The sequence below is a fragment of the Pyxicephalus adspersus genome, chromosome 2, assembly GCF_032062135.1.
Source record: "Pyxicephalus adspersus chromosome 2, UCB_Pads_2.0, whole genome shotgun sequence".
Lineage (NCBI taxonomy): Eukaryota > Metazoa > Chordata > Amphibia > Anura > Pyxicephalidae > Pyxicephalus > Pyxicephalus adspersus.
In genome coordinates this window covers 35,522,730-35,542,687 of record NC_092859.1, presented here as the reverse complement: position 1 = coordinate 35,542,687, position 19,958 = coordinate 35,522,730, and the positions used below count along the sequence as shown (strand labels likewise).

General features: G+C 37.3%; 1 protein-coding gene across 2 annotated transcripts; it reads right to left on the bottom strand.

The window, feature by feature from the left end:
• Positions 1-8,796: 8,796 nt before the first annotated feature.
• MTERF2 (mitochondrial transcription termination factor 2) lies at positions 8,797-19,139 on the bottom strand. 2 transcript variants are annotated; one of them, XR_011919368.1, is made up of 3 exons: positions 19,068-19,139; positions 15,230-16,638; positions 8,797-9,050 (listed from the first exon to the last, which is right to left on the bottom strand). XR_011919368.1 is itself a non-coding variant. In XM_072400401.1 (2 exons), exon 2 carries the CDS (start codon positions 16,595-16,597, stop codon positions 15,428-15,430), a length of 1,170 nt encoding a protein of 389 aa, XP_072256502.1. In that variant the 5' UTR covers positions 16,598-16,638; positions 19,068-19,139; the 3' UTR covers positions 13,596-15,427. The 2 variants fall into 2 exon arrangements, 1 of the variants encoding a protein (XP_072256502.1); XM_072400401.1 differs by lacking the exon at positions 8,797-9,050 and having other exon boundaries at positions 13,596-16,638.
• Positions 19,140-19,958: the final 819 nt, after the last annotated feature.

The following is a 19,958-nucleotide window of genomic DNA, read 5'->3' as shown; positions in this document are numbered from 1 at the left end:
TTTTTGCTCGTTTTTCCCAAATAATTCCCAAATGGTTTTTAAAATGTATGAGTATGTATTGTTTGTTTCCTGAATTTCTCTCTTTGCTTTCAGATTACAGCTGTATTGTAGTAAGAAATAGAGATTTACGGAGTTAATAAAGGAAGAAATTGTATTTTTACCAGGCATTGGATGTAAAATAATCAATTGCTTTGTTGAATAGAATTGAAAAAAGCACAAATAAGAACGAGACATCAAATTGATATCTCAGTCAATGGATTTTCTTGTTTTGTGGATAAAGGTTTAGAGCCTCGTCCACACTTTTTTAATTGCTGGTACCCTATAGATTTTAAATGACTTATCTTGTCCTTTCCCCATGTTTGGAAACAGAAGGTGAGGGTCACACCAATTGTAGTATAAAGAAATTGAAATGTTTTAGTCCTTGGGCTGATGTCACGCTGGTAATTTTGTAACAGAGACTGATCGCTGTTACAAATCACTAATGCCAGCCATTAACAGAGACTTGTAGCTTGCGATTAAACCTCTCCATCAGCAATTTGTAGCTAAACATATAGAAATGAAGTAAGAGCAATTGCCATTGCGGATCTGGTAACCAACACAAAGCACAGTTCAAACTCAATTGCTGAGTGATGGAGCTACAAATTTGCAAATTAAAAATTACATAGAACTGCAGGATTGTTAGAAAGAAACAATCACTGCTAAAATACATGTTAGTGTAGCACAGCCCTTAGTCGGCATGATCGACTTACTATACTAGAGCCAAAGCATTCTGGTGGTTACTAAAGTTCCCCTTCATCAGGACTTAACTGCTGCAGTACCTCTCCATAAGACTAATACATTCTGGAAGCATTTTCAATTAGTTCTACTTACCAGTCAAAGCTGAACTTGCACATTTGTACAGGCTCATCTCTGTGCTAAAATTGCTTATTCTGGTCTCACTTGCAGACTGTGAGATTCTTATAAAGTGCAATAGAATCTGCAGCAAGTAAGAGAGATTAAACTTTTTACTGCCTGGAGGACATCCAGAATCATCTAACTCTTCCCTGCCAAGTCCTCCTGTCCCTGCCCAGCCCTTCTATTGGTATTACATGAGGGTATTAACTAGGGAAGACTACCTAGTCTAGGAATGGCTATTGCTCCAAACTGATATCCACTCATTGGGGCATTTGTACATTTGTCAAATTCCTTTCAAAAGGCAGTCTTCTGCTTGTATCAGGACTAATGGGTCTTGAGGGGATTACAGAGGCAAGATTGTTGTCAGGTAGCTCTGCTTACTCCTCCACTGGCCATTGCTTCCTTCTTTGCATTGAAAAGCACAGAGACCCATCAATGACATTGCTGGGTTTATAATAAGGTATGTCACCATAATTGAAAGGTTTCATTTAAAATGTTACCAGCATGTAGATGGTGAGAGAAAGGAAGAACCAGTGAAGGCAAAAATACACAAAATAAACTTTAACATTAAATAAAGGTGTAGTAGTCCCTGAAATGTGTTGTTTGGTAACAATTTTCAGAACAGCTCTCAAAATATCGCATGGTTACCCATTTCCAGATTCTTCTTAGCGTCAACTGGGAGGTTTGACAACTGCACTGTCATACAGTTGAGTGAGGTTGTTCTGTGGTTCTTCCTTCAGAACTGTGACACAACCCAACACAACTACAGTCTGATATGGGCCCTAAAAAATGTAGATTTTTGGACCCAAACATGTGATGTGGAGATCACTTTGTGTTGGATTTCCCACAAGCTAATCCTTAAGTTAATTACCTTGACAAGAAAAAAAAAAGCATTGAGAAAAGCTTATCAGAAAGCCTGCCTTTTTTCTAGAGATGGCCTTTTGGCCGAAAAAACCAAACGCACTACTACGCAGCACCCAACAACAAGAATAATAACTACCTTTAACTAACAACACAGGTCCATTCAAGGTATATTTCAAAAACATTGGCATATCCTACAAACCGATCCCCAAGTCAAAAAATGTATTGGTTATGGACCACAACTAACATTTCGCAAAGCACTGTCTTTGAAGGATCAACTCGTGTCCATTTATCCTCTTCTAGCGATCAACTACCAATAACATCAGAGGCACATTCAGATGCAGTCGGTGCCCCCAGTGCAAATGGGTGTTGGAATCTATGAACGTACTCTTACCTAACGGCAAAACACATGGCCCCAGACATTATACAGATTGCGCAAACTCAGGAGTCATATATATGATCACCTGTGCATGGGGAGCATACTATATAGGCAAAACCAAGAGACCCCTATGTAGACGCATCTATGAGCATATTTATGCTGTAAACAATGGAAAAATCACCACCTCATCGAGTCATCATATGGCAATAAAACATAAATTTGACCCACAAGGATTGAAATTTTTTAGATTAGAACATATCTTCCTAAGCCCTCGGGATGGGGACATCGACACCTTACTTTTGCGTTCAGAATGCGAATGGATAGTCACCCTTCAGGTTACAAAATATCCAGGACTGAATGACATGCTGAGCTTCAAACCATTTCTCCCTATGCTATAAATTTTCCCCTTCCTTATTTCCCCCCTTTTTTTACTCCATCCCTGCTGACAGTCAAATTTCCTTCTGTTTTACTACCTTCAGTCAAACTAGTAGTACTGCAAATTTTTGCCTAATCTTCAAGTCCAATTTGACTACAATGACACAATATATAAATAACTTTACTGTACCAATTTATGCATAACATTACTGTACCACTCCATGTTTTTTAGACATCAATTGTTCATATTTTCTATTATCTTATACTAATGACATTTGATGATTCATTATTCGTATTTGATAATTTGATCTAATTCTGCTATGATCTGTGTCATGTCATAACATTGTCATGTTTTTTCTACTATGTTTCCTATACTAGTATATTATACCAATGACACGGTGACCTGCAATACTGTGGAGACCAGTGTCATAACCATATGACATGGTTGATTCATTATACAATGATTTACTATAAATATTTGACAATTGGTTATAAGACTGTTATGATTTATTCTGTATAATGATATGACTCATTGACACTGCTGCAATGAACCATCAATTTACAATGACCCCTTATATATAGTTGATGAACAGATTTAATTCTATTAGGATCCTCTTTTTATGTAATGTCTCTCCCCAAGTTATTATCATGTATACTGCTGATACATAATACAATATCACCATTCCTTTTTTATGATGATTCATTACATGTATTTGACAATTTGATCTAATTCTGCTATGATCTGTGTCATAACATTGTCATGTTTTTTTCTACTATGTTTCAAACACACAGTGTCTGATTTATTAACCTCCTTGCAGTTAAGCCCGACCTTCGCTCGGGCAAAAAAAAACTGCAAGGATGGTTAAGCCCGAGATTTTGTACATCCTTACTTACCTGGTCCCCCTGTGCTCATCCAGCGTCGTCCTCCATCGATCATCGTCCGCCGATCTCTCCAGCGTCGGGTGCCTTCGTCGGGTGACAGCAGGACCGGTAAGAAGCCGGCCGGCGTATTGCAATACGCCGGCCGGCATCTTACCTGGACCCGCTGATCGTCCCACGTCCTCCTCGTTCCAGCGCCGGATGATCTCTGCAGGGAGAAGCCGTCCGGCGGAGAAAAAAAAAACGGACGGCTCCTCCCTGCGTGCGTGATGACGTCGGCGCGTGTGTGGGAAATTCAAACTGAAACTCATTCATTCATTTTGTATTGGATTCAATACAAACTCCTGTATTGAATCCAATACAAAATGATTCAAATAAATACAAAGTATATAATTGGTAAATTCAAACTGTCATTTTGTATTGGATTGGATACAAACGTGCGTATCCAATCCAATACAAAAAATAAAAAAAAAATAAAAGTAAATAACTTGGAAATTCAAATTTATATTTTGTATTTGATTGGATACAAACTTGCGTATCCAATCCAATACAAAATAATTCAAATAATTACAAAGTATATACCTGGTAAATTCAAACTGTCATTTTGTATTGGATTGGATACAAACTTGCGTATCCAATCCAATACAAAAAATAAAAAAAAAATAAAAGTAAATAACTTGGAAATTCAAATTCTTATTTTGTATTGGATTGGATACAAACTCCCGTATCCAATCAAATACAAAATAATTCAAAACAAACTCCAATAAATACAGAATCAAAGTTTTAAAAATTGCCACACTAGGGAGGTGTTTTAGAATAATATAGTACTTTACAATATACAGAGTTACTGCTTTTTCAGTATTTATGATTTGTTTACATTGCTGATTTTTGTGTTTTTCCTTTAATTTTATTAAAAGTAATTTTTTTTTTTTACATGATTGTGTGTTTCAAACATTTTTTATATTCATATTATCTACTAGAACCCCTGTTCGGATATATTTCTGTAAGTTACAGGTCTACAATTTAAAAAAAAATTTCATGAAAAACAGTGGATCACTTTTGGTACAGAAATCTAGACCTCAGTGTAACGCTTAGGTGGTTAAAGCTCTCCAAGGCTGGAAAGGATACACTTTCATCAGTGAAGCTGGGTGATTCAGCAAACCTGGAATGGATCTGGTCCAGGATTGGAAACATTTGCTTACAAATAGCAAATGACGGTTATGAAATCCATTCCTGGTTTTCTGGATCACCCAGCTCCACTGGTGAAAGTGTATCTTCTCCAGTCTTGGAGAGCTTTAATAAATCAGGCCCATTGTCTCCATCCATATACTCCTACCAGTTTTATTATTGCAGCCTTTTTCAACAATACTTTCATTGTTATAGTACACAGCCACTTCCAACATTATAACTATCCTTATTCTCATCATAGCTATTCTCATCAGCAAATTACTTTATATGCCTTCATTGATTACACATTTCCCCGCTGTTGTCATACCGCCCCTACTCCTCACACCTAACCGCTTCATCATTTACATAGAGACGGCTCTAGGAAAACGAATTTCAACCAAGAGCGGGAACATCTGTATTCCTACACTGCCCATGCGCGGCTACACGGCACAAGCGCGGAGAAACATGTCTCCACTCCCCTCTAAGGGGGAAGTCTGTTACCAGCCTGAGGGCGGAAGTACTCTAGGAATCTTCCTCATAAAAGGACAGACACTTAAGCTGCTCTTCCACGCTGCCTCCCCTATACAGCGCCCCTGCTGCACGTAGCATTCTGCAACTTCTTATCACCATTGAATCAAGTACCCTATATGGCTTTTTCTGTGATTGTGTTATACTTTATCTCCGTTTCAATCTGATTTTTTGAATTAATTTTTAAATTGTTTTCATTTTGATTAAATGATAATTAACTTATATGGGAGCAAAAGAACCCTAATCAAAAGATACTTGTAATGATGTTTACTACTTACAATCCCCTCCTTCTTTCTCAACTTATACTACCATTGTCATACAAGCACGCTCAAATTCATTACTTGTTCCTAATCTTAGACACAATTTTCACTCTTTAATGCATACTTCACTGAATTTCAATCCTTGACCTATTGACCACATCATGTAAGTACCCTTTTTTCTTATCAATCACACTAAAACCTAATCATGTTGGATAGATTACATAAATATTGGTTGAACCCTAGCAGGATGTAACAATTTAAGTTGCACTTAAATATTTATCAATAAAAGTTGCACTTAATTTATTATATCAAACTTTACATTACCATCGGATTCTGTATATGTAACTTTAGGCATTATTGTCATTCAGGATTATCATGTGATATGAACAATTTGTTCAGACATTATGCACACCTGCCTTAAACCATCTGATTGAACCTCTCTGTTTAACTTATTTTATCCAAATTATTACAATGTTTTTTATCTAAAACATGCTCTGACGTGATATTTTGCAAAATATTTTATATTATCATATATGTTATAATTAATATAATCTTTTTGTATCATGTATTTACTTATCTAATATGTTCATATGCAGCCTGCAATTTAACATCTTGTACAAAAGTCCCCTGAAGAAGCCTCAAAGTCCAAACGTGTCGGGACACAATCTATTTTTTCTCTTACATTGTCAGTGATGTTTTGTCTAGCTAATAGGTCATAAGTTACCCCCGTGCCTTCAGACACAGTGGGGCTTACATCACTCTCAATAATTTGTGTTGTATACAAATTACCTGTACTTTTGTGATATTTTCATTCCTGAGATTAAGGAATATACCTGTACATTATACCCAATACATTGCCACAACAAACAAATACCCTGGCTTTCTTTCATTTTTTTCAATTACCATCAGGGTAGGTGGCTCCCTTTGACCAAAACAAATTGATTAGCATTCTCCTTATTATCAAAATTACCTTGACAAGAACATTGCGCTCCATGAGTAAGATCTTGACCCACGATATTGGACTAATACAGCCTTTGATCCATATTTTCATTTACATATTCTTCCCAGACATCAATGACAATCGGAGTATCTAGACATCTTCTGCTCTAACCCAAATGACTGAGAACATTTTATGGCAGACCCAGATTAAATTTAAGTATCGCAACTCATTGCAAGCTGGGTTTAAAGGAAAATACTATTTTGGCTAGACATAGAGTTTAACATTATTTCATTGTAACAAATATACAGCCATTAATATTACATATATCATGTGCATATTGTTAAAAATATATTTTCGGGAAACGCTGACTGCCATAGTACATATTTTTTCACAGTGCAATATTTCCGAGCAGGAGTGACTATTTATACTTTAATATTACGATCTGTAATATACGTCTTTGGAGACCATTTACCAATATTTTGGAGAAAACTCATTATAATAAATGAAGTGTCACCGGTTCTCCAGGAGATGTCTCGATGATATCTGCTGACTCTGTGCCTTTTATAAACTGCTTTACAGTCGTACCGAGGATTTAAATGGAACATTTTTTAAAGTGGGGAGAATGAATACAGAAATGACATTCCCATGGATTTAATTATATTTTGTTGCTATAGTCGGGCAAGAAGCTCCGGCAGTTTCTACTCCTGCGAGCGCGTAACATTAAACATTGTGATAAACAAAAAAAATCTGGAGCCTGGCTTGTTTTATGTGTACACTGCAGTGTAATTAAATTACTCCAGTTCAAGATGAGATGAGAAAAAATTAAGACAAATAACTGGAGAGGATGAGTGCGTTAGCAGGACCTTCTACTAATAACGTGCTTTATCATGTACTCTGCTACTAATAGATGTTGGAGGTGAAGTATTAAACGTAAAGATGGTTATCATATTTAAAGCACCGTATGAGGAATATTGTCATGGTAATAACAGAATGACTTTGAAGGAAAAAACTTTGGGGCTCCTTGATAACAACGAGAGGATTTCACTATTTGCTCTCTGTAATGCACTGCTGTGCAAACAACACCACGGTCCACCCCATACATCCTAATCATGTTCAATGGAGCATGATTGGACACAAGACAATCATGAGACAATGACAGGTCATATGAGTGGCTCTTCTTGAGGCTTTCTTAAAGTTTCTTTACTGTGCCCCACTGATGTTGGCTTTGAATGAAGCATATACTGTATGTTAAGCATATTGCTATTCTTTGTGAATATTGTGAAGTTTTTTTTTATCTGCTTTGCATTGTAGGCTGTTTGATTAAAAAAAATAGTAGTAAACCCAAACTTTGCCCATGTTTGACAAAACAACAAATTAACTTTACATGTGAATCCTAACTGGATAATACTACATTTTCTAAAACATTATAAACAGTGGCCTTTTTTTTTAAATATTTCACTTTTTTTTTTACTTTGTTGAAAACGACCAATGCTGGACCATGCTCTACGCATTCAATGTGTGCCAACAGGGTCGTTTGAACTATTCCTTGGGAAAGTCAGTGACAATGCAGAATATCTGGGAGTTAAGGGCAGGGTGAGGACAACCTTTAACTAAAAGTACCATTATAATGACCTTTATAAAGGGAACATCAGTAATTATTTAAACAAAGCTCACTTTTACATGGAAGTTTATATGGCATTTTTGGAGATTACACATACTTTAAAACAGAACTAAACTTAAGGAACAAACATATGTGAGCAGGCAGCTCTTTATTGTAGAAGAGATATGCTATGTCTCTTCTGCAAACCTACTTGCTTGTTCGTACTCTTTTGTTAAATGGACACTGAGCTGCGCATGCTCTTGGCATAGCTGGCTGCCAGGAACAAGAGAACTCCCGTGCACATGCAATAGATCAACATGGCTGAAGACCAGAACCCAGAAGACTGAGTAAAGATGTTGGCAATGTGAAGGAGCAAGGAGAGGTTAGTTTGGTTTTGCTTAAAGTGTACTATAAAAATTCACCCAATTATATTCATTTTACATTTCCCCCCTGCAACTAAGAAAAATACCTGGTACTTCCAGGTATGTGGATCATGTGACCCTCTTCCATCAATCTAAAGCAGTGCTGGGTATGTAAGCTCAATCACTGAGCACTTTGCCCAAAGAGGTGCTTTCACAGGGCTTCTTATCCATAGTTTATGAGACCACTGACAAATCCATGTTAGCATTTTTGGAAACTCATTTGAACAGAACACCTTGTGGGATGACTATAGTTTACTCCGCATGGGCATATATTTATAGCAGCCCTCTCCACTTCTCCCCTATAACTAAACAGTGTGTCATGCATGTTGATCAGATCATTCCTGGATGTTAGTGGCCAGCTTTATCATATTTTGTTAAATATTATGAGAACATTATATAGTTAGGAATAAAACAGGTACAGTACATCTAGGTTATGGAATAGAAGCACTGAAGGTGTTGTTGTAATGCTAATTGGCTCTGTTTATAAATTATTTGAAAGTAGTAAACAGACAAAAGCATGCATTCAGTCATTATTACAGCGTAACAGCTAATGAGCAGACTAACTAAAATTAATTGCCACCTTGGTTTGTATCCTTTACACAATGACTACAAAGTTATACACAAGGAGCATTAATGCCTACTCCAACTAAAACATTTTTATTTCTTAAATATAGAATTTGGGAGATTTCCTTCCATTTTTTTAATTTCTGTGACACCTGAGGAAGCAATGAGGGGAACGGGGTCACTGAAAAAGAGACAGAACAAAAAAAATTAACAAGTGTACTAGATCTTCAGCAATATACAAACATATATTTGTGTCCCCATTGTAGAGTATTTACATTTACTGTCTCAGAACTTAATTTGTCCATAATGACTTGGCGGAACTCACTCAGTGGGGATCCCAGAGGAATGGCAGATTTTGGCATATGGTCTTCATAAGAGTGAAGACTGGAACACAGCAGCAGGACAGGCAGGCAAGTATTGAAGGTCTTCTTTTACAGGAAGCCAATTGAAACTATTTATACTTCCCCATAGGCCTGTGCTATGTGGCTCAACTGTGTAAATCCCAGGATGAAATTAACAGAAAAATACACTTTTTAACAAAATAGTTTATATATGTGTATGTGTGTATGTATCGTGCATTTAGCCATATGCCTGGAGTTTAGAGAATTTAGCAGTGCTCCGCACAGTGACATTGTGCAGATCACTTAATGGATCGGTCAAAAAACAATTGCCTCTAGGCAGACAGTGTAGTGCATAACAATTTTCTAAATAGGTGATCACTTGCCGATAAACAGAATTAGCTGGCCTTAGCTGCAGAGATCAGCAACACAATATAGAAAACATCACCGTTTTCTGCAGGTGAAGACAGATGCCTGAGGCAGTTTACAAGCAACGCGTCATCCAGAATTATAATTAACTGAGATATCTGCCACTTTTATAAAGCAATACATCATATTTTTCAGTTCCAATCATAAAATAATTCATTAAACTATAAGATGGCTCCAGTAACCTGATAACGTCATAAAGATTAACGAAGGGCACCAATAGTCAATGAGTAATTTATCTATACTAATTCAGTAATCCCAGAAGGTTCAGCAGGCTGCCGCCTCATACATATTCCCGCAGAATGCCTATATTGCAATGCAGGGGCCCATGTACACAGTAGCAAAATTGTGTTAGAAAAAAATTTAACATTAAGTATACTAAAAGTTTAAATATATATAATATCTCCTACTACATGTACTTTAAATCAGCGGTCGCCAACTAGTGGTTCACGGCTCTGTTCCCCGTATGGATACAACCCGCCCACTGTCCCATCGCAGGCCCAGCAACTTTTGTTGCGTCCACAGCCCTGCACTATTTTCCAAAGGAGGGTCTGAGCCTGTGATGGGAGAGTGGGCACGTTCTGGTGTCATGATATCACTCTGAGGGAAGATTCTTCCCCTTTGAATGACACAGAGCTCCCTGCACATGCGCAGTCCAAGATCGGTAAATTTAGTGGTCCATGAGGTCGGAAAGGTTGGTCCACTGCTTTAAATCAAAATCTGCAATTTAAAGTTAGGTCCATAAATATTTGGACAGAGACAGCTTTTTTTCTAATTTTGGTTCTGTACATTACCACAATAGGTTTTAAATGAAACAACTCAGCCTTTCAGCTTTAATTCAGTGGGTTGAACAAAAAGATTGCATAAAAATGTGAGGAACTAAAGCCTTTTTTTTTACACAATCACTTCATTTCAAGGGCTCAAAAGTAATTGGACAAATTAAAAAGCTGAAAATAAAATGTTCATTTCTAATACTTGGTTGAAACCCCTTTGCTTGCAATGACAGCCTGTAGTCTTGAACCCATGGACATCACCAGATGCTGGGTTTCCTCCTTTTTAATGCTCTGCCAGGCCTTTACTGCAGTGGCTTTCAGTTGCTGTTTGTTTGTGGGCCTTTCTGTCCGAAGTTTATAGTCTTCAACAAGCAAAATGCATGCTCAATTGGGTTCAGATCCGGTGACTGACTTGGCCATTCAAGAATATTCCACTTCTTTGCTTTATTAAACTCCTGGGTTGCTTTGGCTGTATGTTTTGGGTCATTGTCCCCCTGTATTATGAAACGCCTCCTAATCAATGTGACTGCATTTAGCTGGATTTGAGCAGACAGTATGTCTCTGAACACCTCAGAATTCATTCTGCTGCTTCTGTCCTGTGTCACATCATGGATAAACACTAGTGTCCCAGTGCCATGGCAGCCAAGCACGCCCAAGCCATCACACTGCCTCCACCATGTTTTACAGATGATGTGGTATGCTTTGGATCATGAGCTGTTCCACGCCTTCTCCCTACTTTTTTCTTGCCATCATTCTGGTAAAGGTTGATCTTGGTTTCATCTGTCCAAAGAATGTTTTTCTAGAACTGTGCTGGCTTTTTTAGATGTTTTTGAGAAAAGTCCAATCTAGCCTTTCTATTCTTGAAGCTTATAAGGGGCTTGTACCTTGCAGTGCACCCTCTGTATTTACTTTCATGCAGTCTTCTCTTTATGGTAGACTTGGATATCGATACTTCTACCTCCTGGAGAGTGTTGTTCACTTGGTTGGCTGTTGTGAAGGGGTTTCTCTTCACCATGGAAATTATTCTCCGAACATCCACCACTGTTGTCTTCTGTCCAGCTCTTTTGGCATAGCTGAGTTCACCAGTGCTTGGTTTCTTTCTCATGATGTACCAAACTGTAGATTTTGCCACTCCTAATATTGTAGCAATTTCTCGGATGGGTTTTCACCTGCATGGAGAGCTCATTTGACTGTATGTTCCAAATACAAGCAGCCCCCCCCCCCCCATTCAACTCCAGGCCCTGTTATCTGCTTAATTGATAATGACCAACGAAGGAATTGCCCACACCAGCCCATGAAATAGCCTTTGAGTCAATTGTCCAATTACTGAAATGAAGTGATTGTGTAAAAAAAGGCTTTAGTTCCTCACGTTTTTGTGCAACCTTGTTGTTCAACCCACTGAATTAAAGCTGAAAATCTTCAGTTCAACTGCATCTGAGTTGTTTCATTTAAAATTAATAGTGGTAATGTACAGAACCAAAATTAGAAAAAAGTTGTCTTTGTCCAAATATTAATGGACCTAACTGTATATTAAAATAATATCCAGTGATTCTGCCATGAATGTTCTTGTTTAGGTACTTTTATCTGTATGGTAACAGTGGTCTGTCCCTGGCATTTAATTGCTTCTGTGCTGTCACCCGGGTCTTTATCGCATATTACAATATCAGACTTTAGTTTTAGACACATTTAAAGGAAAACTGTATTGTTGGAAAATAAAGGTTGCCCTTGCTAACTTCCTGAAAATGCTATTAGATTGGCTGTCATGCTAAGCCAGTGGCTTTCTGATCCGGAATGAATATGTTGATCATGAGCTCTGATTTCACTTTGATTTTCCAATCTGTATGCTTGTTCCAAGTTCATGAATCAGACAGTATTGAAATATAAAGTATCCTAAAGAAAAACTGTGCGTTGTCTGTGCAGAGTGATGGGACCTGGAAACAGGTATTTGGGTACCCAGTAAGTGTTTAAAGCTATATCAAAAATTCCAGGTATTTCTCTTTGCTCATGATTGTGATAAGAGTGCTGGAAAGGTGAGGAGCATGGGAAAATATGGGGGCTATTACCAATATTGACTGCCCCATATTTTATACTTTACTTTTTCCAGACATTTTCAGCCCATTTTTGCAAAATCCTCATTGGCTGGTCAAATATAGACACATAAAAGTCTACAGTTTTCTATGTTGGGTCATTAATGCTCCATTCTGTAATTATATTAAATACAAGGTAATCCACTTTCATTAATAGTGGATTTAGCAATATTTTTCTATTTTCCTGCAAATCTTTGAGGTCAAAGGACAGGCAATTTCAAACAACATTTCTAGCTCACTGCGGCACAGGCACTAATCAGAAGTGTGCACTCTGCATTTCACAGTAATAAGCTACAGGCAATTTGCTTCTCCTCTTAGGAGAGCAGCTCACAGTCTGACTTGGCTATAGTGAACAAATGAAAGCTTTGAGATTGATTTCCTCAAAACACCTATGTTCATTAGCTGAACGACAGACCTGAAATCCCAAAGTACCCTGAAATATTTGCTTTTTATGCTGCTTATCTACCTTCCTACAGAAAGCTGTCATGAATAAAGTGACACTATCAGGGTAAAAAAAAGAAAAAACCTAAGGGCTTATTCACTGTATTGATTGTAAGCATTATCACAATGCAGGGTAATGCATGTAGAATGTGCTGGGTTGCCATTTACTGGTAATGGCACCCCAAATGCCCTATATTTATATGCGATGTTCTGCATTCTGCAGTTGATTTAAGTAAACAACCTGTCAAACACAGAGCATTGCAATGTGCATAACAATGCATATGTATTTGTTAACCTGCAGTGAAAACAAGCCATAAATGAATGTGCCTTGCAATAAAAGGGGTCTAGGTTTAGGTAGGTTCCCACCCACTCCACCTTCCCTATAAGTTCTAATGTCCCCATAAGGCGGATGAGGACAAGTTCACCCTTTACAGGCAAATTTATGCACATATTTTTTTTTTTATGCACACAATTTATTTACATATACATTCATCTAACTATAATCTATTTTTAAATATACTAATTATTGTGTAAAGTGGTTTATCCTGAACATCATCTGTCTGGGCTATGACAAAGATAAAGCAATCAAACAATAATATATATATATATATATATATATATATATATATGTATATAAAAGGTCAATGAAACAGAATAAATGTGGACTTCGGAAAGGTTTTTTTTTTCAACAATCCATCGACAGAACACATGGCAATAAAATCCAACTTCACTCTAACCTGATATTTTAAAGTGTACATATAGCAAGAACTTTTTGGTTTGTTTTGGATAGAGGAGGAAGGATGTACCATTAAGGAGATGTGTCTTTAATATTCTCCTGAAGTGGAAGACTAAGAAAAAGTTTTTACTGGAATAGGTGTCCCTATTGAAAGTTTTTATTTTCTTTTTATTCTCTGTGTACCTCAACAGTAAAATTTGACCACCAGACTTTTAAATTTGTCTAGCCTCCTGCTAAAGGCTAGCGAGTGGTCTAAAATGTATATAAATAAAACTGGGTAATTCAATGACAAAGAGTGGCACCAACTGCATTTTTGATGGCAAGGGCTGGAAAATCTCATTAATGGTGTCACTTAGTAGGTAATTGAAGTCACCATACTCAAAGTACTAAAAACTTTTTAGTTTGCAGACACCATTCCCACAAAAGGCTAGGGAATACTTAAAGTGAACCTTTGCCCAGTTCAAGAACACTAAAGTGTTTACATATTCTGAACAAGCAGTAAACATACTTGAAAAAAAGTCCTTCTTCATCTTTTTAACCTCAAAGCTTTGTAAAGTTCACAACACAGATACATAGAAAGGGGGGAGAAGATATTACTATCTGATGTAAGTTACTGCAGACTTCCATGCACATACCGGAGCCTGCACTATTTACAAAAAAAGGGCCACAGTGTGGAGGGACTAAAGGCCAACACATTTCACTTTGCTGAATGGAACAAAAAAACTCTTGGATTAGAAGACAGTGGATTCATTGAGCCCATGCTCACCTCTAGTCACAGAGCTCTCCCTAATCCATTGATCAAAAAATTCTGCAAGCTGCTGGCTTTTTGGGTTTATCTATTATTTTATTTTTACTACAGAACTTGTTACATTCTGTGACAGCTCCAAAGTTCCAAAGCTGAGCACACTAATAAGGCACATATATATATATATATATATATATATATATATGAGACTCATAAGATTAAAAAAAACAACAATGTAAACAACCAGCGGGTGTTTACTGAAATCCAACTTTACACTGTTTGTTGCTTTTTCAGATTACAGGTAGTCCCCAGGTTACATACGGGGGAAAGGCAGGAAAGCCCGTTCGTATCTAGGAGTCCTCCATATGTCACATGTCCTTAACTCCGGGACTACCTGTATATCATTATTATAATGCCGATAGTCTGGGCACAAATGAGCTTACTGTAGTTCACTGCTCTTGCGCTCACTCTCTTGGCTTTTCACCCTAAGCAATTGTGACATCTAGCAATCTTTCCCCAGCCCTTAGGGAAACTTGAGGATTCACTGAGGAGTAGCATATTCTTGTGATATAAAAAAATCCACAAATTTTCAAGGAAAGTGCTGGAAGGTCATGTAACTTGAAGGGCCAGATGGCTAAATTTTTAGGTATTTTGGATTACTTTATCAAGCAATTTTGCCTGGGTGGGGCTAACAAATCTAAATTAAAATAGAATCCTAGGCAAAGTGAAAATTTGAACTGAATGATGCATTTACCACTAGCAATAACACAGTGTATTTGTTGTTCTGAATCCCCCTATAACATATTCCTATTACCTGTTGACGCTGCCAGTATATCTGTAATTTGTTTTACTCCCTGTAGTAAAGTGACAATGTTGTTCATTTGAAGTGAAAAAATGCAGTGGCTTTCTTGAATTTTTAATGAATGGACCACTTTTTTTCAATGATATCGGTTTTGGTAAAATATAAAGTGTGTCAACCTTGCTGACTTTCGCATGAATTGGCACATCCCCATCATTCGTCCACATTCAATGGGGCAACAGGGTTAAATAAAGGTCTTTCTCTTCGCAACTGCAACTTGACAAAATTGGCTTCAAAATCTTTCTTAGTCCCATTAAGTACCTCCAAGTTTTGATCCTTTATTTGCCGACCTAACTGTTTGACTTTTGTAGCTCTGAACTGTATAATTTGTGGAGTGAGCTCTAAAACGTTGGGACACTCCTTAACTTGGCTTACAGTGGCGCCTTCTCGGAGTAAATGTTTCAATCTCTCTTCCAGCAGCGGAACGGAATAATAAAGAAGAGCCGGACATTTCATAACTAGCTGCCTTAGCTCTTCATCGCTACAGTCAAATGTAGTTTTTGTAAACAGAACACCCAATTTTATGTTGCTGCAGGTCATGTCGAAGATAAACCCTTTAAGGTTGGATAAAAGTTTCAAAACTTCTGCATCTCTAAATCCTAAACTCTGTAGAAATTTCACATTCTCCTTCAAAGTCGAAGAGGACTTGGTCACCACAAATGGATCTTGACTTAACAATTTCATTAACCAAGTTTTAAAGTTTTCTTTTGTTCCTCCCAGACTACAGTAATTTTCTTCCAGAGCATTGATCATTTTCTTATTGTCTTCAATCTGATTACAAAAGATTTGCGGAGCGCTTGTTAACAGCCTGCAAACGATTTTGTTGCCAAGTCCCAGATCATGAAAGTATCTGATGTTGTCTTGTTGGTTTTTAAGACTCTTAAAACCAAAGAAAGAATCTGGAAACTTCTCGATAATTGCAATCAGCTCCTGATCTTTAGGACAGACTAAGTTCCATATGGACTTTTGGACCTTGATCTCTGCAGGTTCCTGTAGAAAAGCCTCAGGACAAGATTCTAGGATATTGGCCACCATTGTGGAATTTGCTCCCATACTCTTCAAAATCTCAGCTGTCTCTTCGACATAAGCCACCTCCTTACAAAGAACCCAACCTTTCAACCGGCGAATCTTTTTAATATTGACAGATAGTTTATAAAGGTTCTCGAGTGTATTTTGATTTTCCTCCCCAATTGTTCCTGATTTTGAAGTAGTATATGTCCTGCTAAATCCCATGATGGGTATATAAAAATGTCTGCATTGAAAAGGTGTTCTCCACACCCCATTGTGGCACCTTATAACAGTACTGACAATAGTTTTCAGCATTACTGCTTTGAAGTGTTCAAAGAAATGATCTTGAATTCATCCTAGAGAAAGAAGAAAAGCAGCACATAAAAAAGACAGAACAAAACATAAAAGCAGAGATGTTATAAATCCACACAATTTTAAGTTAATACAATATACTACATCAGAACAAGAAAATGGTTTGATATGGTTCATACAAGAAACAGGACAATTTTATAGCTTATTATGTATAAACATTGGCCCTCAGTCTGTATAAGAACTGTGTATATGGTAAACTATTGCAAAGTATCTGCAAAGTGAATCAGTGAGTTTCAAGCTGTTTTAAAGAATCTTTCTCATTTTGTTCACCCAATCAACAATTATGGGGTTCTCTACTTCTGCATAGCCATTGAAAAACATCTTGGTATTCCAGGTTTCAAATCATTAGACCCAAAACTATCACACAGAGGGGGACACAGAGTTTACACAGGGTATATATATATATCAATATATATAGTAATATTAACATCTAGGACATGGTTTCTAAACCAGAGCTCCCTAGACCAGCGGTCACCAACCTTTCAGACCTCACAGACCACTAAATTCATAATTTTAAATCCTGCAGACCATTAATATGAATTTTTTTTAAAAAAGATAAATACATTTGTAAAATACTGATCTTGCTAATGGTGCCTGACAAGGACTGTGAAGGCTCTGATTCATTGGTCAGATCACGGTTAAGTGAAGTATTACTTTTGTTTCTATTATCATTAGTTATATTACCTTTGGTATTACTAAAGAAATGCAAAATATTTGTTTGCTTTTTCTCACTCATTATGAGTTTATTTCATTTGAATCTAAGACCAAACAAGAAATTATAGTTATCAAAGTCAAACTATTTGATGCCATTAAAATAACAGTTATAGAAAAATACACAGTTAAGGTCATACTTACCTAAAACAACATCTGCGAAATAAACAAATAAAATAAAACAATCGGATGAGAATCTGTATTCAGGGAGCGGGGTGACTGTTGTAATGGTGGAAACAATATTGAAGCGTACGGCTCAGCAGCGGTTGCCTCATACAACACTGACGTCACACTGCGCCTCCCTTGTTTTTCCGCCTCTAGTACAGTTTGTGAATTTAGTGCAATATAAAGGCAAAAAATGTCATTCAGAATATAAGAATTTATTAGAATATTATTTTTGTTTTATTATTAACAAAATATGAAAATGGCAAATAACGTCCAAATTTTTTGGTGGACCACCAGTGGCGACCACTGATCATCACAATGAGCAATTTATGTCTCTCTGACACCAATGATATTGTTGGCTGTAAGGGAGACATTCTTGCCAATGACTAGCAATATAAGAGGCATTTTCCTAATGACCACCACACTAATATACTGCTGTATGTGAGCTGTGGATAAAGTATTTGTAGCGGAGGTTCCCAGAAGACCTGAAAGTAATTTTTAAGGGTTCCCTTATGATAAAAACTCAGAGAAAGGCTGATCTAAGCCCATAAAATTAAAAACAGATCACAACAGGAAAGCCAAAAGCAGGCTTGCAGTAGACTATTCAAAACTTGTGAAAAGCCTGCTGAAGTTTGTATAAAGGCACAGTCTGCTCTCCCATTAGGATCTTTGCTGAAAATTCATAAATTGGAGACAATGCTTTAAATGTATGTATATAAACAGAGTACAACAACATCTTTTCTTCCTATTCAAGTCAATGGAAATGCAGGATCATTTAAAACAGCTCAAATGCAAGCTGCACCATCCTGAAAGCATGCTGCATTTCCCTATATACATTGGCCCTTATGCTGACCACACACAATTATAGGGAAAGTTTGCCCAGGGTTTAATTGCAAGTAGAATGAATAGATCAATGCAATTTATTACCTACATCTTCTATTGGAATAATAAAATAATCTTGGTGCAGACTGCTTTAATCCCCATATGTGCTAAATAAACTGACCTTTCTACTACACTAGCCTTGGCATGAACATTCCTGGCTGCAATGGATTGATTTGTTGAAAATCCATGAAAATGTCATTTGATTAGCACATTGGTGGCTTTATTAATTTTCCTTTATTTACATTGAGAGAGAACAGTGTGACAAAGATATGATCATCACGCTGCTGCTTCCCCTCTCTCTGTCTAACCACAGACTGGGTGGGTGAGGGGGATAAAAGTTAGATCTGCACTTTGTAGCAGAGCTGTATTTATCTTGGGACTGAATGGTCAGAAATACAAAACTTTTCACAGGTAAAACAGCTATATATTCAGCATTCTGCTCATCTTTACCCTTGAGAGGCAGTTCTTATTGCATGAGGAGGACTCCTTAATACTGCACAGACACGTTTGACCTAAATGCTGTACTGACTGACCTGTGAGTAATATGGAGGAATTATGTAACTTCTACACTGACCCATGCAGTATACTCCCTCATGGTTGTGGCACACACAGATCTATGCACACAAAGCACTATACTGTCACAACAAGCTGTTACCTGCACAGTAGACACTGCTGTCCCCTTGCACCGGACTTCTCTAGCACTACACAACCTATACTGTGATTGGTCAGTCCCCTTTAAACCCCGAGTTATGCTGGGAATTGTAGTTTCCGCCTAAGCGCTGCCCAAACCTGTGGAAAATCAGCCACACTGCAATGCCATGATGCATTGCGATCTGCAGTTAGTTGTCACTGAATTATGGCTACTCCTGATGAGATTTATATCTTTTTTTGCATGAATAATTTGCTTATCAGTTTATAAAATGTAATTTATTTTAAATATCTTTCTTAAAGATGACTTTTTAACGGTATACCTCTTCAAAGATGGCCGAAGCGTTTTCAGATATCTGTGTAGTGATAGGAAGTTGAGAAGCACGTGACATTCAAAGCCTTTTACGTTTGGTTGCAGGCTTTGTTATGAAACGTGTGTAGTATGTTGCATGTTCTGGAAAGTTCCTGCAGCTTTAACCACCTGGGCGTTACACTGAGGTCTAGATTTCTGTACCAAAAGTGTTACAGGTTTTAATGAATTTTTTTTTTTAAATTGTAGACCTGTAACTTACAGAAATATGTCCGAATAGGGTTCTAGTAGATATCATGAATAGAAAAAATGTTTAAAACACACAATCATGTAAAAAAAAAATACTTTTAATAAAATTAAAATACACAAAAATCAGCTTAACCCCCTAACCGCTAACCCCGTAATTTTTCGTCTTAAAAAAAATGCTATTTGGGATAAGCCCGTATTTTTTCGACTTACCTTTAAATCCCACTTACCTGTGCTCATCCAGTGTCGGGTCTGTATTCCAGCGTCGGGTCCGTGTTCCGCCGGCCAGCATCCCGCGTTCCGCCGGCCAAGGTCCCGCTGATCGTCCCACGTCGCTCTCCG